General features: G+C 45.3%; 1 protein-coding gene across 1 annotated transcript in view; it reads right to left on the bottom strand.

Moving 5' to 3' along the window:
- LOC135215461 (lipoyl synthase, mitochondrial-like) overlaps window positions 1–22,626 on the bottom strand; it is a 51,308-nt gene extending 28,682 nt beyond the window's left edge. Inside the window, exons 1-2 of the mRNA XM_064250186.1 lie at window positions 22,474–22,626; window positions 9,058–9,168 (exon numbers count right to left, since the gene is read on the bottom strand). Coding sequence (XP_064106256.1) covers window positions 9,058–9,168; window positions 22,474–22,560 — 198 coding nt within the window. The 5' untranslated portion in view covers window positions 22,561–22,626. The remainder of the gene's footprint in view (window positions 1–9,057; window positions 9,169–22,473) is intronic.
- Window positions 22,627–22,863: the final 237 nt, after the last annotated feature.

Here is a 22,863-nt window from a genome sequence, read left to right as displayed (position 1 = left end):
CCCTTGCTGGAGAATTCACAAAAATCTTGAAACAGGTGATGAAGCTCGATCTGTGCTCGGAGAACGATACTCAAGGGATCTCTTCCGTTTCTTTCTTCCGACTTCCACCTCAGGCTCTTCCGAAAAACTTCAGGGCTGGAGGGAAGGGCGCAGGGAGCGTGCCAGGCTCTCTTCGAAGGGCGCGAGGCTTCCGAAGTGCTCATCCTCGTTTAGGAGAGGGCGAAGGCGAAGACGAGAAGCACTGGCGCAAGACTTCTCTCTTGGCGCGATCCAAGGTAGCCTGGGAACGAGCAAACAGGAGCTACCGAGGGGACGCCTGACCGGTGGGGGTTCTCCTAACCTTCCTGCGGCTTTCGACTTTCCTCCTCACTGGGACGGGAGTCTGGAAGAGGTCTAGGCCTGGAAGCATTAGGGAGCCGATCAGACGCACCCTCCACTGCACTGGGATCACTGCACAAATCACTATTAGAATCACTCTTACCTTCTAAATGTTTAATTTTCATCTCCATGCTGCGAATGGTGGCTTCATGGAGGCCACTTTCGAAGGCGCATCTTCGGCTTCGATGCAGGGAGCAGGAGCTGAAACTGGCAAAGGAGCTACGTCTAGAATGGGATTATCTAGTACATCCAACTCGCTAATACGAGATCTACTACTGCTCCTAGAAGAAGCTTTCCTAACTTATCCTTTTTCAAGCTTCCTCAGTAGGAAGACAAAGACTTCCATTCATCCTCATTCCATTCAATACAAGGGTTTATTAAAGGTGCATTCATTCCTCTACACTTCATACATACTGTGTGAGGGTCTACCGCAGCTTTCGGTAGCCTCACCTTACACTCATCATACAACAAACTCTGAACATAGCAGTTTTTTCTTCTTGTATCAACATCAGACATCATGAATCCAAAGAAAAACAATCCAAAGAATAGTCAAATAACGGTCCACAAATCGCGAATGCCAGGCCAAAAAGATGCAGGTACTTCACCAAAACAAGTCCGTAGAAACAATCCAGGGCAAAAACGAGAAAAGAATCCAACTGTTAAGAGGTACCGGACAACAAGTGTAGTCGACACAGACAAGAAAGGGGCATTTGGTTCTTACACCCGCCACCCAGCGGCGGGTAAGGTAGATCACCTGACCTACCTGTCGCGTGCCGCGAGTTTTGAATTCTGTCGGGACGTCAGAGACATAAGCTAAGTATGTCTGACAGGAAACGTTCATGTAAAAAAAAAAAAAATGTTTTTGCTTATTTCTGTTTTTTTTTAAGTTTTATCACAAAAAGTGCATTTAGTGACAAAAATATGAAAATTCAATAATTTGTGAATATTTCTCAGTGAAAAATACTGCAAATAGGCGAATTTTCCGTGAACAAATAGCTGGGGTCGACTGCATTCAGAAACACAAGATTACATTCTTGCTACAGTTAGATATGATATTGTTATGATACAATGAAGTTTGTTCATACTTACCTGGCAGATATATATATATAGATGTATTCTCCGAAGTCCGACAGAATTTCAAAACTTACGACACACGTAGTGGGAGTCAGGTGGTTAGTACCCATTCCCGCCGCTGGGAGGCGGGTATCAGGAACCATTCCCATTTTCTATTCAGATTTTCTATTCCCACTGTCTCCTGAGGGGAGGTGGGTGGGCACTTTGATTATATATATCTGCCAGGTAAGTATGAACAAACTTCATTGTATCATAACAATATAATTTTGTTCATGAAGCTTACCTGTCAGATATATATATATAGCTGAATCCCACCTTTGGGGGTGGGGAGAGACAGAATAGGATTTTAGGAAACATATACATGCAGATGATTGACCTCTTGGTTCCTTACCTGTTAGCATAGCTGACTTTGTGATTACTGTCACCCAAGTCTGTTTCTGCTTTACTAGAGTCTCTAGCAAGGTAGTGACCTATGTAGCGGTGAGTTCTAGATGATCTGTCAACGGGGGTGTGACCACAATGCGACTAGACCATTTGACCATACTATGAGGGCAACGAAGCAAAAAGTACCACCTGACCTAGCCTATCAAAAGTTAAATCCCACATATCTAGGCTAAAGGAAGGGAAGTCCGCCTTAGGCGGTCGACCCTACAACCATAAACAATACAATAATTAAAAGCTCACCTAACCATTCTCTATAGGAAAGGATGAGTGCTACTTCCTGCCCCCAAAATAGTGTCTGCGGGAACGTATGGCCCTAGCGAATAGCAGTTCTCATATGTCGTCTTCACCTCCCGCAGGTAGTGTGAAGCAAACAACGAGTTGCTTCGCCAAAAGGTGGCACTCAAAATGTCACTGAGTGCCATGTTCTTTTGGAAGGCTACCAAGGTAGAGATAGCCCTCACTTCGTGAGCGTTCACTTTAAACAGCTTCATGTCACTGTCACTACAAGATGAATGCGCTTCCTTGATGGTGTCCCTCAAGAAGAATGCCAGAGCATTCTTAGACATTGGCAGGTCTGGTCTCTTGACCGAACACCACAAGTTACCAGAAGGACCTCTACATTCCTTCGTTCTCCGCAAGTAGAATTTGAGAGCCCTGACAGGGCACAGGACTCTCTCTGGCTCCCGACCAATGATTTCAGCCATACCCTTAATTTCAAGTCTTGGGCCAAGGGTTGAACGGATTCTCGTTCTTTGCCAGAAACGTCGGGTCTCAAAGAACAAACGGCATTATGCTCCTTAAAACCAACGTGCTTACTCATAGCTTGAATTTCGCTAACTCTCTTCGCCGTCGCCAGAGCAGTTAGGAAAACAGTCTTTCTAGTCACGTCTCTTAGTGACGCAGCTAGTCACGTCTCTTAGTGACGCAGCGTGAAGCGGTTCGAAACGGCTGGACATGAGGAACTTTAGAACCACGTCCAAGTTCCATGACGGCAACTTAGGTTGAGGTACCTTCGTGGTCTCGAATGATCTTAAGAGATCGTGAAGGTCTTTGTCGTTTGCCAAGTCCAGGCCTCTGTGTCGAAAGACTACAGACAGCACACTTCTGTAGCCTTTGATCGTCGGGACTGCCAGCTTCAAGTCCTTCCTCAGGTAAAGGAGGAAGTCAGCGATCTGGTTCACAGAGGTCATGGTGTAGGAAATGCCCTTCTTCTTGCACCAACTCCTGAAAGCAGCCCACTTCGATTGGTACACTGCAAGAGAGGAAGCTCTCCTTGCATTGGCAATAGCTCTTGCCACAGGTCTTGAAAAACCTCTCGCTCTGGCCAGCTTTTGGATAGTCTGAACGCAGTCAGACTCAGAGCGGGGAGGTTTTTGTGGTACCTCTCGAAGTGGGGCTGTCTGAGTAGATCTATCCTTGACGGAAGCGTCCTCGGGAAGTCTACTACGAAGGACATGACCTCTGTGAACCAGTCTTTCGCAGGCCAGAAAGGAGCGACCAGCGTCATCCTCGTCCCTTCTGAAGCTGCAAACTTTCTTAAAACTTCCTTTAGGATCTTGAATGGGGGAAAGGCGTAAAGGTCCAGCCCTGTCCCAGTCCCAGAGTCTATCGCCACTGCTCCTGGATCCAGAACCGGGGAGCAGTAAAGTGGAAGTCTCTTCGTCCTCGACGTCGCGAAGATGTCCACGAGAGGACGTCCCCATAAACTCCACAGCTCCTGGCATACCTCTTGGTGAGGGTCCATTCAGTTGGCAGCAGTTGACCGTTGCCCGAGTGAGGAGGTCTGCATGGACGTTCTTGACGCCTGTGACGAACCTCGTAAGGATCGTGACGGATCCGTGCTTTCGCCCACAACAAGATCTCCTTCGCTAGAGTGAACAGGGACCGAGAGTGTGTTCCTCCCTGCTTCTTGATGTAGGCCAGAGCTGTGGTGTTGTCCGAGTTGATTTGCACTATCCGACGAGAGACTTTGTCTTGGAAGAACTGGAGCGCTAAATGGATGGCTGCCAGCTCTTTGAGTTTATGTGCCTGACACTTCTTCCCCCCCTAGTGTTGCTCCCCACCCCGTGTAGACGCGTCGGAGAACAACACTAGGTCGGGGCTTGGTGCAGCTTGAGGGAAAAATCCCTCCGACAGCTTCACAGGATCGAGCCACCAACTTAGGTGACCTTTTACCTATTCCGAGATCTTCAAGATCATATCTAGATTGTCCTTGTCTTTCCAGTTGTCCGTCAGGAAAAAACTGAAGAGGTCTGAGGTGCAGTCTCCCCAGGGAACAAACTTCTCAGCGAGGAAATGGTTGCCAGCAGACTCATTCATTCCCTCACCAAGCATGATTCTTTCCCTAGAAAGGCTGACACTTTGCTTAAGCCTTGCTGCTGACGTCTCTGGGACGGAAAAGCTCGAAAAGCCACTGAATCCATCTGAATCCCCAGATACACGATGGACTGCGTTGGGGTCAGATGTGACTTTTCGAAATTCACCAGAAGTCCCAGGGACTTCGCTAACGTCAAAGTAGTGTGCAGGTCCTCCAGACACCGGGCTTCCGAAGAGGCTCGAATGAGCCAGTCGTCTAGGTAAAGAGATCCTGACGTTTGACAGATGAAGCCACTCGCACGTTTTTCATTAAAAAGGTGAAGACCACTCGGGGCCGTGCTCAACCTGAAGCAAAGAGCCCTGAATTGGAATACCTTCCCTTTCAGGACAAACCGCAGGTACTTCATCGACTGGGGATGGATCGGGACGTGAAAATAGGCGTCCTGAAGATCTAATGACACCATCCAATCGCCCGGTCTTAAGGCCCCAAGAACTGACTGAGGCGTCTCCATCTTGAACCTCTGTTTCTCCACAAAGAGGTTCAGACTGCTTACGTCTAACACCGGTCGCCAGCCTCCCGACTGCTTCGGCACCAGGAACAACCTGTTGTAAAAGCCAGGAGATTCTAGGTCCAAGACCTGTTCTACCGCTCTCTTTTCGAGCATCTGCTCGAGCAGATCGTAAAGAATCTTTGCTTCTCCCAATGGTAAGAGGGCGACAGATCCCTGGGTGTCGTGCACAGCGGGGGCAGCTTCAGGAAAGGGATCTTGTAACCTTTCTCGATGATGTTGAGCAACCAGCTATCCGCATCTCTCTCTCCAGGCTTCTGCAAATAAACGAAGCCTGGCTCCTACCGGTGACTGAAGGACTGCGTTCTCATTTCTTGCCCCTGAGCTTCGAGGGGGCTCTGCCTCTGGGAAGACCTCTTCCACGAGGAGACAGTCTCGAGGAAGATCCGCCTCGAAAGGGCTTCTGCTTCTTTGAAGCTTGGACTCCTGAAGACGTTGAAGGGACTGCAGGACATCGAGAAGATTGAGCAAGCAGGTCCTGAGTCACTTTCTCTTGCAAGCTGACGGCAAGACCTTTGATCATAGCCTGGGGAAAGAGATGGCTCGAAAGAGGGGCAAACAACAATTCCGCCCTCTGCGAGGGAGAAACCGACTTCGCCGTAAAGTTACAGAACAGCGCTCTCTTTTTCAAGAGCCCTGTGCAAAAGTGCGAAGCCAGCTCCTCCGAACCATCCCTGACGGCCTTGTCCATACACGCCATGACGCTGGACAGCTCCCCCAGGCTAATCGAGTCCGGACTACGCGATTGGGTATCCAGTACCCTCCCTAAGCACCAGTCCAAGAAGTTAAACACTTCTAAAGTACGAAAGAGGCCCTTTAGATGGTGGTCTAATTCCGAAGGTGTCCATGTCACTTTCGCGAATGAGAGAAGCGACCTCCTCGATGCATCCACCAGGCTGGCGAAGTCCCCCTGAGCAGAAGAGGGAACTCTCAGTCCGACGTCCTCTCGTGTCTCGTACCACATACCTGCCTTGCCACTAAGTCTTGACGGCTGTAGGGCAAAAGAGGTCTTCCCTTGAGCTTTCCTTGACTCCATCCAATCATGTACCTTCCGAAAAGCTAGAGGGTGACGAAACAGGCAAAAGAGACGAGCGAGAAGAAGGCGAAGGAGACTGTCCGGTCCTCTTAATCGGCAGTCTGTCATCCTTCCTCCAACGACGAGGTTCTGCCTCTCTCTTGGACAGCAACAAGCAAGCTGTTGCTGCATAGAGCGGATGATCTTCCTCGTAGGAGAGACTCCCTCTCAGGAGAAGGGCTGATCCTGTGAGAAGACGAGGAGAGAGGGGACGCCTTCTTCCTTCTCACAGGAACCGCCACAGTATGATCCCTGGAGCGACTGAGGCGCTCGAAGGCGTCATCATCCCGATGACGTCCTGGGCCGGTATTTATCATAGCTACTATGACATCTCATAAATATTCTCTCTTAAGTCACTCAATCACTCATAGTTATCAAACACTCTGAGAGAATCTCTTAGCTATGAAAAACGGCATGTTTAGGAGAAACTTTTAAGCGAAGATCTCGCTAACGCGGAAAATATAGTGCTACGATCCATGAATATACGATTTTCGCCATTATTTTAATAGAAAAAGGAATTTTTAAAATTTAATATATTCATTAATTATGATATTAACCTTCTGATCTGTATATTATTGTTGAATTCAAAAGTAGAGATAGATAGATAATAGATAGAGATAAAAGATAGATAGATAGAGATAGATAGATAGAGTAGAGAGAGATAATAGATAGAGATAGATAGAGATAGAGATAGATATAACAGATAGAGATAGATAGATAGAGATAGAGAGAAGATAGATGATCGATAGATAGATAGAGAGATAGATAAGATAGATAGAAGATAGATATAGAGATAAGAGATAGAGATATAGAGATGAGATAGATAGATAGATGAGATAGATAGAAAGATAAGATAGAGATGATAATATATGGATAGAGATAGAGAGATAGTTATAGATAGATAGATAGATAGATAGATAGATAGAGATAGATAGATAGATACAGAGATAGAGAATAGATAGAGGGAGATAGATAGATAGATAGATGGATAGAGATAGATAGATAGATAGATAGATAGATAGAGTAGAGAGATAGAGATAGATAGATAGATAGAGATAGATAAAAGATATAGAGATAGAGATAGATAGATATAGAGATAGAGATAGATATAGAAATAGAGATAGATGGAGAGAAAGATAGATAGAGATAGATAGATAGAGAGAGATAAAGAGAGATAGATAGATGGTAGATAGATAGATAGAAATAGAATAGATAGATAGAGATAGATAGATATGGATAGATAGAGATAGATATATAGAGATAGATATATAGAGATAGAGATTATATATATATATATATATATATATATATATATATATATATATATATATATATATATATATATATATATATACACACAAATAAATGAGACATGAAAGATGTGAAGCACTAGTACCATAGGCCTAGTGCTCCTCTCTCGCCACTAACCAAAAAAAGCTCTAAGGATTTTCATTTTCATTCCATTCTTGACCCTTTCGTGTCTAATCCTGTGCCAATATATGTGATCAAATTAATCAATCCATTAATTTTGAGAGAGAGAGAGAGACTGATATGTTAGGAAACCGCAGAAAACCTCTCTGTGCGGTTGGCAATCGCCTCTCTGATCAAGTCAGTCCACATACATGAGGCCACTTTGATCAACTCTATATCTTTTTTTAAACTCACTGTCGTCATACACATCGAATATATCCAGTTTTGGACGAAAATTCTCGGGCGGCGAACGCGGTGTTCTTGTTCGTCTGCCATGTTTACAGTCTGTGACTACCGCTATGAGAAACTCCTAAGTACTTAGGAGGACCTTTCCACTACTCTTAAATCTCGGCCTGAGATATGAGTACTCATAGCGCGTCAGAGGCTTCGTTAAAAATTCTCTTAAGAATTTTCATAACTTTAAGAGTGTTTTAATGATTTAAGAGTACTCTTCTGGATTTGCGAGCTTTGATAAATATGGGCCCTGGTCCTCTTCTGCGGCGGGAAGGCAGCGAAACTATCCGGGGAGGACCGCAGATCAGCAGATGCGAAAGGACGTAAAGCGTCCCGCTCTCTAAAGCTCCTCTTCAACGGGCGAGAGTCCGACCGAGAACTCCACCCCTTGCGCGGGGAGGACGCCTCGGAGGACGAGAAGCACTCCTTAAGGAGACGCGCACGAGCACGCTCCTTGGCAGCCTGGGAAGCGTCAACAGTTACTGCCGAAGGGACGCCAGATCGGTGGGGGTTCGCCGTAACCCTCCTTCGGCTTTCGACATGCCCTCTCCCTGTATCCTGGGAGTCCGGCAGAGGTCCAGGCCTAGAGGCGTTATAGGGCCGATCTGACGCCCCCTCCACAACACTAGGGGCACTATGATGCACTTTTACCTTCCAAGGCAAGCACTTTAGATTCCAAGATTTACACAACGAATCAAGAATCACAGAAAGGGCATTACCCTCCACAGACACCATTTCAGGGCCCGAAGGCGACACTACAGGGTTAGGAGTTGCAAATGCTACTGGAGGGTTAGCAGGAGAAACATTACTGCCCTGACGTCTACTGTCTGACATACTTCTGGAGGAAGACCTCCTGATCCTATCACGCTTTAACTTGCGCACATAGGATTCATACGCCTTCCAACCCGAATCAGACAGACTTTCACACTCCTTACAATGATCATCAAACATACACAAATGTCCCCTACAATTCTTGCATACTGTGGGGGTCTACCGAAGCTTTCGGTAGCCTCACCTTACATTCATCCTTACAACATACTCTGGCGCTAGCCGAACTAGACCCAGACATCTTAGTTTAAGGAAAAATCAAGCCAATATCTAAAACAGTCCACAAATAACGTGTGCCTAGCCACAGATCCAAATTCAAAAACCAAAAGTCATTCAGGATACTTAAGTAGCCGAGAAGATTTCAAAATCCTAAGACGGAGGTACTGAAAACAGAATTTTACAGTACCGGCAACAGAGAAAATCTGAATAGAAAATGGGAATGGTTCCTGATACCTGCCTCCCAGCGGCAGGAATGGGTACTAACCACCTGACTCCCACTACGTGTGTCGTAAGTTTTGAAATTCTGTCGGACTTCGGAGAATACAGCTATATATATATATCTGACAGGTAAGCTTCATGAACAAATTAAAGTTTCAACAACTAATTCCACCATTATTTCTTTAGATGGCAATTTAGCATTGGAGAAAAATAATTTCAAAATATATTTACCTCTCCTGATATAAAATCCTCTAGAGAAGGACCTTCAGCAACCTTTTTCTTCTTTTTGTCATGCAGAGTACTTGCATTTCTACAAAGGGACTGCTTACATAATGGTGAAACCTTGAATGGAAAAGGAAAGAAATTAATCAAGATACAGGACCGCTATCAAGTTTAAAGACAATAATTACCTTATCAGTCATGTTCCATTGATGAAAACATACAATCAAATGACAATCCAAAAATTGATGTAAACTATTACTTACCTACAGTACCAGGTTCTCTTTTCAATATAAGTTGTCAAGTAATGTATAGAAGCAATACCTTACAAGGTTTCAAAAACAAGTAGTAATGGATGAGAAAATTTCTTTGCAAGAAAGAATTATCTAGTGTTAACAAATGACTACCCTCTGTCGTATTTTTCCCTCAAAGAAAATCTAGGGACAAAGATATGACATTGACTGATTGGTGTACGAAGCTCTGTAATTTTTGTCTCCACCTACACTGCATGAATACTCCCCCTATACCTCTGTTATCTATGTAATTTTGTATTACCTTTAGCCTGTAAAGATGGCAATTTGTCGAAAATTGCATTTTTCCTAACTATACAAACCTGAGGAGGTCTTTTTAACAATAGGAAGTAGCTAGCGGCAGCTGGAACGGTCGTAAGCTTCGAACAAGGGGGAGAACGGTTGTTACTGCTTGTCCGACAGTGCGCGCCTGAGAAGTGAAGAATCACTTTTGCTTTAGGCCCATGCAAAAAAATGCAGAGTGAGGGGTGGCATGAGGTGGGACTATATGTAAAGGACCTCAGGTTTGTATAGTTAGGAAAAATGCAATTTTCGACAAATTGCCATTTGTTCCGACACAAATATAAACCCTCGTCCTTTAACAATAGGAAGACTCACTTCTTGGTGGGAGGAATCTGAGTCTTTTTGGTGAACAGACTGGTGTTCGTCCAACCTTGGAAAGCCTCCCTGGTCGTAAGAGCGAGGGAGGGGTCCAAGCCTCTGTCCAATTGATCGGGGTGTGCACCGCAGGATCAATGGTCAGACCTCTGGGCCAAGTACTAAGAGAGAGGCAAGCGTATCTCTTCATACCAGCAAGCAAGAACTTGTTCCTGTTTGCAAGAGGCAACATAAAGTATGGGTTTGTCTCAAGCTGGCATCCACTTCCTCCCCCTTGTTGGAGGAAGTGGTGGATATATGCTCCTATCCCTAGTGAAAGGGATAGGATGGGGCTCTGTTGAGTAGCTCACCTGCCTCTCGTCCTTATCCAGCAGGGTGACGACCGTGTCCCTCTACCCACAGGTAGAGGGGAAGAAAAAGATGGGAAGAGGAGCCAGTCACACTCTCATTCACTCATCCATTCTTACAGTCACACCAGGACTCGATGCTGTTCAGCCTGCGAGGGTCTGGGTTCGCTACACAACATGTTGAGCAGCCACCACGGGTCCCAAGGAAAAAGATCCAAGGACCTTTGGGCAATATCCCGAAGATAGAAGGAGGTGCATGTGGTCTGGTTGGACCAGATCCCTGCCTTCAGTACCTGCGCCACGGAGAAGTTCTTGCGGACAAAGCAGCATCTCCTTCGCATCGAAGGCGGTGAAGTCCATTAGGGAGGGGATTGTGAACGACTCGAACCGATCGTCAGGGACCGAAGGGTTCTGAGTCTTTGCTACGAAGTTCGGTACGAAATCGAGCGTCACGGATCCCCATCCCCTGGATGCTTGACTTCGCAGGAAAAGTCATGCAGTTCCATCAGAGGAAAAGAAGGGAATAGTCGCATGACCTATCGCTCTTCCTCGACTTCTCGGTGATGTCCAGTACCCATACTGGTCTGTCCGTTTGCCATGAAGAGTCTCGGCATCCTCCTATCCCCACCCCCCATGCAGCGAAGTTCTCGGTAGTGGATAGGACACCGACACTCCATGGTGGGTGTCGATGGTATGGGTACTGTGACAAGCTATTAAGACGAAGTAATGATTGCTCCGTAACAACCGAACTAAGTCCACAGCGTAGTTCGTAACTGACTCGGGCGCTCTGACAGCTGCCGACTGACTGGTTCAGTTTCGGAAGTGAGGCAAGTTGTCCAAGCATCCGAGTAAGTCACGTGACCTTCGCCTTTTAAAAGGGTTATGCCGAGAGACCAAACAAATAATTTAATTGTTTGTCACCAATGCCGGACGGCGAGGTGATGATTCTCTTAAGGCATATGCTCAAAAGGCGAAAGTCAATTGCCGTCTAGAGACCTAGGTCCCTGAAGGCAAGACACTCTCATAGTAGTTGAATCTCAGCTAAGGAGAAACAACACTATGTGACGTTGAAGACGAAGGTAGGCAATGAATGCAACCTACGTCTTCCAACTGAATCGAGAGAAGGAATCTCAAGATCTGAACCTGTGCTTACAAATGACTGAAAACGCTAACCGCTATTTCATTGCTGTCCGGTGAGAAGTCATAGTTGCAATGAAAGCGGGGCGTTCTTCAGTAATGAAAACCACAGGGGAGAGCCGCCTGAAGAACTGCTTCTCATGGGCTGAACGTTTGGAAGTAGAGCTGGCAGGTGTGGGAGTAGGCGAGTCTTTCAATACATCTGCTAATCCGGGGTGAACAATGAACAATTGCACACCTCCGAATAAGAGATATTTTGAGGACAAACTCAGATTCCGCAAAAATCATTCGCATTATCGCAGTGCGATGCAGCAAGAGACTATTACAGAATTCTGTTACCGTGTGGTAAACAGAAAGATGAAAGTCGAAGAGATATCTCTGTTGTAAATTCTCGCAATACTGAAGGCGATGAATTAGAGCGTCACAGCAGTAGATGGTCATTCATGTATGCGAGAATCCCCGTTAATCAGAGACTTAAGTCATGATTGTTGGGCAGAGATACGGTTGGTATTCAATCAAAGCAGGGGAGAAAGACTTAACCAACCATGCATCTCGAAGCGGCAGCTGGTACCCGAGTTGCCTCAGGCAATTCAATACGCAGTAGCTGTCGCTGATTCATCATCCTGAGTTGCCAAGTAATCCTTTCCACGAAGGAATGCGTTCGGCTAGAACCACCGAGCATAAAAGATATGCTCGAGCAATTATATTTAGGCGAAACGAATTTCAGTAAATACAAAAGCTGAAATGGTGTTGTTCGTGACAAAACCATAAGCATATAAAATTGAAACTGGAAACTCCTGGGAGGTTGCAGGCAACCCCGAGTTGCAGTTCAATTAGAATACTCCTCATCTAAGTCGCAATCCGTAGAGTAACTAGGATATGCGCCTACCCCTCGGACAATTCAACTGCTTAGCAGAATCATGTCGCGAGGTTAATATACGTAGTATATTTGTAGGATTCTGAACAACGATCTCCATCCTAAATTCTTTTCCTTCAAGAAAACAAAATAAGGATTGGAGATCGACCACCTTCGATCTCTATCAAAGAGAGTGAAGGAGAAGTCTTCCTCGAAGGAAAGCTTCAATGGTGAACAGAATAAACTAAGACGATAGTTCAAGCCAAACTGGATGTTCCCGTCCGTTCTTCTCTATTCCAGGTTGGTCGCCTACTGCGAGATAATCTTCTTTCAGCAGCAGTCTTCTTCCCAATGCTAGAAATTCCAGGAATTCGAGCATAGGCGAGGTTCCGACATTATCGTGTAACAATTATCGGGATTCTCGTCTCGCTCACTTTGGACCGTGGTCTCGCCTAAGTGTTTGGAGATCGTAAAAAACTCGAACACACTGAATGCGCTAGAAATTCCGTAGAATTCTAAGCACTCTGCGAAACCCCCACCGAATTCGTCAAACGATATCGGCTGGTGGTCCTCTCGATTCCCGTAGAAATCGAGGATGGGGCAGGATCCCTCCTCAACGACCGGGGCTTACGTCAGGTAGGACCCGAAGGTCCCCCCGGTAGTGCAGTCCCCAACGTGGGATCCTACAGAGAAATCTCTGTAGGATCCCTCCCATTTCCCTCGTAGCTGTAAGGAAAGAGGGAATGGGGAAGGAATTGGATACTCGCTCGCCTTCCCAGTGGAACTAGCAGTTGGAGAAGAGTAGAAACAGCCTGGCCTCTCAGAGTCTGGGAAAACGTATCGTCAGGAGAAAAAGTTTTCCCAAGGAGGGTTACGAATTCGCACTGTAGGTAAGGGTCTGCCGCCACTGTGAACGTCGTCTGGGTGGGGCTGATCGCCACCTGACAGGAGAGAGCCGATACCGTCCTCCGACTCATTCCAGTCCTCATCGAGATCGAAACCTCTCAGGAGGACCGAAGGGGTTTTATTTAAATACGGTGTCCGAGGACACGTAGAAACGCCGCTGTCGCAGTATAGGAGGTGGAAGTAGCTTGTTCGACCGGCCAGAACTGAGAGAGCCTTCTTATCCGGAGACGAGAGACTCTGGTTCAAGACAGAATCGGCAAGCTCCAATCGCGGCAGACCCACCGTCGGTTTGGGTTCCCTCTCGGGCCCCAAAACGACTCGAGCCGAGACGTGGGCCTCTGGCTGGTGGGAGCGGCGATCCTTCCCCGAGGTCGTTGCGCTGACGAATCAGCGCCATAACCTCGACAAAGTTCCTCTGGATCTCGGAAGTCATAGCATCTTGCAGAGTAGGACCGTCAAGCCCCTCGAACAAGGAGGAGGAACTGCGATAGACTCCTCTTGGATTCCTCCTGCCACTTGCGCATACGTCCTGGTCAGCCCCGAAGATCGTACCTGGTACTTACGGCGTCGTGACGGGATCGTGCGGGGCATGCCCCTCACGATCACCCCGCTGTGCCTCCACTCTTTCCTGGTGCAAACCGAGGAAGTTGCATGGCATGGGAGAGGAAGACATGACGCTCCTCTTACGCTCGGCTGGCAGAACCAGAACCAGGGCGGGCTTGGAGGGCTGCAGGCGATCGCCAACTTGCAGGCCTAGTCGAGCCGTTTCCCAGGGAAACGGCTAGACCGAAAAAACAGCGGCCCTGATCTCGTGTGCAGAGGAGCTGCTACTGGTCCTCCTATCCGCCCGGTCCCTGCATAGACACTATCGCGGTGACACCGGTGCGTGTCCCTCGGAGACCTGCAGAGACCACTACGCGGTGACACCGTGCGTGTCCTCGCGGCACTTCATACCGCTGGTACCAGCCGAGGCTGGCACCAACGATCGGGAGGGGGAACCTCTTCCCAGCCTCAGCCCGTGGCTGGTCAGAGACAGTCACGTCTACCAGGGTTACCAGCTGGTCGCTGCGAGAGCGGCCGCTGGCCTGGCGAGAGTCACATGAGCGGCTCTCACCAGCTTCTGCTCCGTGCCATGGTCCCGGCGCCGAGCGAACTCTGGCGCCAAAATTTTGGCTATACGCTCTCCTGCGGGAGAACGTATACTCGGAACTTCTCACGAACGAGTGACCGAGCCGAAACCTGGCGTAGCGGCAGCGCCGCAAACACCAGGCGAGGAAGTATCCGGTGGTAGTCGGTAACGCCTCTGGTCCCCGTCTTCTTCTTCCTTGCGTTAGGGGAGACGGGCCCTGTTCCCTAAAGAGCAGGAGGACCGGCAGCAGAAGAACCCCCCCCGTCCCACGGGAGTGGAACGAGCCCTTAGAAGTTCCCGAAAGAGCCTTCTTAGGGGGGGAACCCGGGTTTACCAGCTGTCGCTGCGAGAGCGGCCGCTGGCCTGGCGAGAGTTCACCTGAGCGGCTCTCACCAGCCTTCTGCTCTGTGCCACGGTCTTGGCGCCGAGCGAACTCTGGCGCCGAAACTTTGGCTGCACGGTCTCACGAGGGAGAGCGTACACTCGGGATCTCTCACGAACGAGAGACAGAGCCGGAACCTGGCGTAGCGGCATCGCCGCTAGCACCAGGCGAGGAAGTACCAGTGCTAACCAGTACTCCTCTGGTCCCCGTCTATCTCTTCCTTACGGAAGGGGAGACGGGCCCCGCTCCGAAGGAGCAGGAGGACCAACAGAAGGACCCCCGTCCCACCGGGGTGGGACGGGCCCTTAGAAGTTCCCGAAGGAGACTTCTTAGGGGGGAGGTAACCTTCTTCTTCTACGGCTTATGGGCCTTAGAAGTCCGGAAGGGGAAGAGGCAGCAGCAGACGATGAAGACGAAGATGACACCTTCCTCTTCTTCTTCCTTGTCAGCTCACGCAGTCGTCAGGTCCTCCATCCAGGCCGGAGCCGGGGCTATTGCCGAAGCAACACGGCCCGACTGCACCTGTCCGGAAGGACCTGGGACTTGGAAGACAACACCGTGGGCAGGACCAGCATGGACAAGGCCGCAGGAACCAGGAGCGACAGGTACAGCAACTAGCTCAGGAGCGGCAGGAACAGCAGGTGGCAGCGGTTAGGACCCAGAAGGGCCAAGCCAAGCCAGCCAGCGGGAACCACGTCAGCGGCAGGTACGGCAGGCCCAGCCATCGCCTTGTAGAATCATCGGCAGCCAGCAGGAACCTGGGTACTGGCGGCCAGTCCAATGGGGCGAGCTGCGTGGAACAGTGGAAGCTTGGGGCAGGCAACACGAAGAACACAGGCGGCGGCGGCATACCCCCCCTCGGTACGGCGGCGACCGGCCCTAGTAGCGGCAGACGGCGTCACCGACACAGCATGGGGGAGTGTAGACCAGGCGGGGGGATGCAGCATAAGCGGCCATGGAGGTAGTAGTGGAGACCGCTCCATGGGTCACCGCCCCAGACCTCGCTAGACGCTGCAGCAGCCCGTGTATGCTAGGCACGCCCTGCCGCCGCAGTGGTCCATACCTGTCCAAGGTCGTCTCCCACGGATGTAGCACCTGCAGTAGCACAGACAGATTAGTAAGAGGGGTTCGCTCACGCACGGGGGGGCAGACATGCCCACCCGAACGCAAGGAAGGAAGACCCCAAATACAAAATACAACGAGGAAGCTGAGCTGGGGGGGCAGGAAGGAAGACGAAGAATCGGATACCAAGGGAGTCGCGGGAGCTTTCCGACGACTTCCTGGCAGACCTTCGCTTCCCTACCCCCGCACAACAGTGAAAAGTAATATGAAAATGAACAGAATACTGCACTTGCGATTCACTTCATAGAACTTAAAGGGGAAGGATCAATTCCACCCCGGGTAAAGAGCGGAAACTTGATCCAATAATAATATGATGCTATCATAAAATATATATGAAAATGAAACAGAATACTGCACTTGCGATTTCACTTTCACAGAAAATAAATCGTAAGGATCAATTCCGGGGGGTAAGAGCGGAAATTGATCCAAATTAAAATTGATGCAATTAAATAAATGAAAATGAAAAAGAATACTGCAATTGCGAATCCACTTTCATTGCATTCTATTCATACTAAATAAGAGGCTCGTGCCGAGCGCATTCACGCTCCTTCGGCCAACGAAAAAAAAAACGGGGGCACAGGGCAAAAATATAATGAAAAAGAGTACTTACATTTTCAATTACACACTTTCGCCCAAAATACATGACTCTCGGCGCGAGCGCGCCCGCCCTCGGCACCGAGACATAATTCAAGGGTATCAATTTCATGAAAAGAGCAAGAACAAAACCGCAGCATCTACGGCGATAGCTCCATATTGGCTCAAATAATTAAGTAATGAAAATGAAAAAACAGTGTACTTACAGTTTCATTTTCAAGTCAAACAAACCATAAGTAGAAAACACAATATAAACAAAGCATCGCACTGTTGGACAAGCAGTTAACTACCGTTCTCCCCTTGTTGTTGAAGCTTACGACCGTTCCCCAGCTGCCGCTAGCTACTTCCTATTGTTAAAGGACCGAGGGTTTGTATTCGTGTCGGAACAAATATATATTGTCAAGAGATTCCAAATGCACTTATTTTCTGATCAATTTCAAGTTCTCTGGTGTTGTGACCCTGATAATGTTCAATTTCAAGTTATCTGGCATTGTGGCCTAGACAAAGATTTGGTAATCCTTCAATTATCTGGATCGCCATTATTTGGAACTCAACATTATCCAACGCACCCAAACCAGTGACCAAGGTCCCAAAGATATATGATAAATGGTTATTTAAAAAACTTGATAAAACCACTCTCAAATGGTTGGCAATGCCAAGCAGCTCCGGGGAAATGTTGGTAACACAGCTACGCTCACACAGGTGTGGGGTGGGAGGGGTTCTGGATGCCTGTGGGCCATGGGAGAGAAGGTGCATTAAGGCTGTGCAGAGTTGTTTAGGAAGGTGGGTGGAGCTGGGGAGCAGCTTCCCTAGCTGGGAAGGGGTGGGGATGCAGTGTTGGATGGGTGAAGAGGGCTAGGTAGACATCTGACTTGATACAACTAGTTCTATTTTGTTTTGTTATGCAAATGAATTTTTTTATTTATGCTAACCTCATGCATATTTTAAATGTATTTTCTCACTTCTACACCCTAAAAGATAAAATGCAATTGTGTGCCTAGGTTACGAGAGAGAGAGAGAGAGAGAGAGAGAGAGAGAGAGAGAGAGAGAGAGAGAGAGAGAGAGAGAGAGAGAGAGAGAGAGAGAGAGAGAGAGAGAGAGAGAGAGAGAGAGAGAGAGAGAGATTAACTATCAAAAATATTCTCTTGTGTACTATTATATTTGTGATAATCATACTTATGAGTCAACTAAACTGGTAATGAAATACTGGAAAGAGAATTTCTATGAAATTAAATAGATCGTATTTTAAAGGAAATACCGGTGTAGACAAATGTTATGGGATGGGCACCTATTTTACATATTATCTATACAATACATACAATTATATGTACAGGCATATAGATATGTATACTATTTGAGAATAAATTATGAAATGGATAGAAACCGTATGTTCTATCGGGAAATAAATGATAAAATATTATTACCAGTAAAAAGTTATTATTATTATTATCAACATTATATATTTAGGAAACTAATTTAAAGATTGTCATACTAACCTAACCTAGTATGATGTGTTATCTGGCCGGGGGGCTTAGCCCCGTGGAACCTCGCTTAAAGGAAACCTTAAATAAAAGTTACCATACTAACCTAACCAAGTGGACCATGTTACCTGGCCAGGGGCCGACCCCCTCCCTAAAGGAAACCTGATATAAAGGTTACCATACCAACATAAAACCCGCCCTTAACTAACCCCGTAGAATGTGTTACCTGCCCGGGAGGGCTTTGCCTACCATTGACTCCCCCCCCCTTTAAAGGAACCTAAAATAAAGGTTATTATACTAACCTAACCCACCTAACCTAGGACGAAGAGTTACCTGAGCAGAGCCATTATTAAAGGAAAGTTAACATAAATGTTATCATAAGAAGAGTAAATAAAAGATCATCAGGAAATACAGATGGTAATTTACCAAACTGAAATGTTTGTAAATGCATAAAATCAAATATAATATGAATGTAAATGTCCTATGAAACTAACAATAAGGTAACATATAAACAAAGAAATTGTTATGGGTGAGCAATGCGTTGTAAAATGGTGCAACGAAAATAGACAGCGCAGGCGAAAATAATGGAAAAAGAAGGGAGCGACATGTACTAATCATGTATAAATCATGTATGAAATACCCCTAAAACAACCCTCACTTTGACGTCACTGACAGAAAGGTATCAAAACGTCCTAAAAGCTTCTTATCCTCACACCCCTTAGGTATTTTTCAGGTGCTTGGCCTTCATTGTAGGGTAATATTGCAAGATGTGCAAGGCAAAATTATGAAATGAGAACAGGTCAATGCACATATTAAGCAAAAACTTTAAGAAACGGAATAGAAATAAAAGACTGAAATTATATCACACGATTATGAAACAAATGAGGATAAGGAACATATGTAACTTAGTGTATGAATCCTCCTAAATTCTTCACTCGGTCCTATCACAATGTAGGGTTAATACTGCAACATGATTGGTTAAATACATGTCCCCCCAAAAACACCCCCACCATTTCCCTCACTTTGGGGTCGTGTCTGAACCAAAAGCTCTACTATAACATGGTGCATGTGAGGTAGCATTTGGCATAGTTTATTCGCCAGCCATTTCTGTTTGTATTCTGCATTCCAAATACCCAACACACCACTAGGACTTAAATTAACCTTGTTGGCTATTGAGGGAAGGAGAAAACAAAAACCACTGGTCTCACCAAAAAAATATACATATGGTAAGATATGACCAAAAAAATAGGGGGAAAAAAACGACCAGCGACTACCAACCCTTATCACGGTTTTCAGGTCTTATTCACTCGATATTTAAATGGTGAAACAAGAATACAATTACAACTCCAAGCATACCATTCAAAAGATTGAAGTTTCGTCAACATAATGTGATATATGAAAGCCCCATACGAACTAAAATAAGCATGTGATGCTCTTTGTAAAATATGTTTTCAAGGCAGTTTTGAAATCCAATATGGCGGCTACCGTGGGATGTACGTACAGGTTTTGATCAGTGACGAAAATCATCTTTCCCAGCAATCATTTGAACAATGTTAGCATATGTATGTAACGTTTATTGATCTTACTCAAGATTGCAGTTGTAATCAGCACAATAAAACAACATTTTGTTGCCTATATTACTGAAAGTATGAAACTTTTTATTCCCGGGGTCATGGTTTGAACTGAATTCATTCTTACCTTGTAATCGGTGGTTTTTATCCTTACTGCCATCACAACTGAAACTCCACAGTGCTTATTTGATTGTTATTATACACATTTTGGTCTCAGTTCACTCCACATTGCACTTTAAACCAGTTGCTGTTCCTGGTTCCTAAGCGACGCGCACAAACACAGTTACGAACAGCAGACGACGAAACTGCAAAGTTTTATTCCCTAAATTGTTTACTTTACTCGTCATTTAGTTCAAATTTACTTTATTTAAAAAATTTAATTTAATTCATGTATATTATCCCTTTTTGCAACCAATTAAATTACCCAAAAAAATTACAGATATTTCTAAAGTAGATACAATCAAATGTTTCTAACGTTTTGTACATCTGGCTGCCGAAAACCATAGAGGAACGATTACGGATAAATGAATTATATACATATTTTTTTTTTTGCTTTTTTGTTTTTGCTAGCACTTTTCATTGATTTCAGTCTACATATTAGTATTTTGAATTTCTTTATTAACCGTATACCAGAAATAAATGTAACCTTTAATGTTTGCATGCTAAGAATGGCAAAATCATCGTTGCCACATTAGTGGAGGCTTCACACATACGCCGTTTCATTATTATAAACTGTTTCCATGAATTCTAGTTGTCATAGTAATGCAATAATGATAAAATTGCTTTAATATTTATATATATATACTTCCAATACATAGCCTAATTTCACCAATTTCAACGTTTTGTGTGTAGTCTTATACCCAGTTTGGAGGTCAACACATACCGAATGGCAACATAGAGAGAGAGAGAGAGAGAGAATGAATGGCGTAGGAACGAAGGAAAGGGGTGGCGGTGGAGGGGGGGGGGGGTGAGGGTGGGTGGGGGGTGGAGTTTTACAAACACGCGTGTTCGTACCATTTCTGCATAATGGAGTTTTTGTCTCTTGGTACAAGGACAAGTGTCGTTATTCTTTACGATCAGTGATTCACGATACCCTTATAAATTACGACACTGGGTGTAATGCACTATAGCAAAATCTCGTTCTGATACGAGTGTTCGTTACAGAAATAGGTATTGCCCAAAAACGTGCTTGCACTGTCTCTGAAACATAGTAGGTATGCTGCTTACTTGTCAATCAAGTTTTTTGTAATCAAGTATTTTTTACAAGCTAGCTATTGAATAAATTTATATTTTTCTCAATCATAACATATGCCCTCAATGCTAACTTTCCTCTTTTAACGACTTTCTGGTCATTGCAAATTCGGCCCCATAATTTCTTATGGTGCGAAAACAGAGGCGCAGGGACCGAAAACGATTGCGTCACACTACGGCGATAATCCGGCAGTAAAACATCTTCATATATCCAAAAAGTAAATAATAAAGATATATGCGCATTACGATTATACCAATTACATGAAAAGCTGATAATCTGCATGAATAACTGGTAAACTGTTCTGCAAGAAAGTTGAGTAAAGCAATTATTTACAATAGGTACGAAAGTCAAGATGTTTCTGACGTCATAATACAGGACTTAAAAGAACTTCTAATTCCAAAAAAGAAATTACTTAAATTTGAGTCAGAATCGAGTTACTTTTTCAATAACAAATATGTTCAAATTAATCATCATAAATATGTAATATTGATGTTTTACTATTTACTTAAAAAATGATCGAAGTGCACCTCTGTCATCGTCTTCTACAAAACAGTTGTTTACTTGGTGAGGAAAAGTTTTCCGATTGTGATGAAAGTGCCCCACCCCCCAGCGTCTGTGGGTACAAGTGGTGTGCGGATTTATCACAGGAAATGGTTAGTTTATTGATACAAGCGACTCCGTAAACTCGAGATGGCGTCAGTCTTCTAAATACTTCAAGTTGTAAGTAAAAAAGTTGAACGCGTTTTGGTGAGATTTGCACTACGTTTGACACCGTTTTCACTACCTCGTGTTTAAATCTAAAATTTGTCCTAATTTCTAACTTGGAGAAATACTTACTTCAAAAGGAGAGTAGAGGTCTTTAGCTCCGTTTCTCACCAACAACAAGTCGCGACTGATGCCCATCTCCGATGTCAGGAGGCGTTATAATGTACTTTTTTTTGGGATTGTCCAAGCTGATCGTACATGGTCCATCTGGACCCTACGGTTTTTTACCTATAGGTAGATGTAAGCTAGAGGTGAAAGGCTTAGCCTAATATCAAAAAACCAACCTAGCTAGTAGGTAGGTATGTGGTTTATGGTAATTCTAAGCTGGCGTTCCGCAGTGAAGTAGAATTTGGCAATTGAAGTTTCCCTATGTTAATTTGCTTGCTCAACAAGAATTTAAAGAAACATTTGTAAAGCTAAAAACCTATCAGGTACTACATACTAGAATATAGCAGTTGCAGTTTTTCTATGCAGTTTTACCTCCTGAACAAGAATTTTAAGTATAATTTATTCGGACGACTGTAATTAACCCCCCACCAGGGGCCAGCCTACTAAACACGGCAAAATACATTTGATGCCCCAATCCCTAGTGGATGTCGTATCGGCGGAAATATTCTGTAGAAATCCCTCTATTTTTCATAACCCAAAGCCTCTAGGTCTTGGCTGGCTTATTCTCACTATTTTCGTTTGTCTAAGGAGATACGCAGTTGGGGAGGGTAACACAAAAATGAGAAGCTAGTTTTATGGTTCCCAGTAACACCAACAGTCAAAAATACACCAACTACCATAAAGAACGTCAGAAGAAATATACGATTCACCTTATCAGACGTGACCTTACCCAGTTACGTCATAAGCTACTATACCTTGAAACACATACCTAGTAATGGGTTAGCTATGATGGCAGGATAATGGGCATTCGTTGAATAACGTTCCAAAACTGTGTCCACTCAAATTCTAAAAGAATATTTATAAACTTACATTATATGATAGCTTCGAATGTCTTGACAACAAACCCAGGGCCAAAGTTGTAGGCGATTTAAACAGGAGTATCCGCGAGGAGGACATTGTTTTGGTTTTCGTCGTTCCACGTCTGGGAGACAGTGGGAGTTAGGTACCCACCGGTAGAAAGTAGACTCGGTCATTAAGTAGTGTTTCTCGGAGTAAATGATTCTCCCTCTGCAATCTTCTTTGACTTCTGCTTTTCCCATTTCTAAATGGGGTCGCTGTTTCTAGTCAGCATTTTCCATCTTCCTCTATCCTATACATCTTATTCTCTTAGACCCTGTTCCTTCATGTCATTCAATAATTTATCTTTCCACCTCAGCAATGATGATGACAAAAGAAAAAATGGGCTGCTTTTAATAATGA

This window comes from Macrobrachium nipponense, chromosome 5, assembly GCF_015104395.2.
Source record: "Macrobrachium nipponense isolate FS-2020 chromosome 5, ASM1510439v2, whole genome shotgun sequence".
NCBI classification, from domain to species: domain Eukaryota; kingdom Metazoa; phylum Arthropoda; class Malacostraca; order Decapoda; family Palaemonidae; genus Macrobrachium; species Macrobrachium nipponense.
This window is presented reverse-complemented; position numbering and strand designations above follow the sequence as displayed.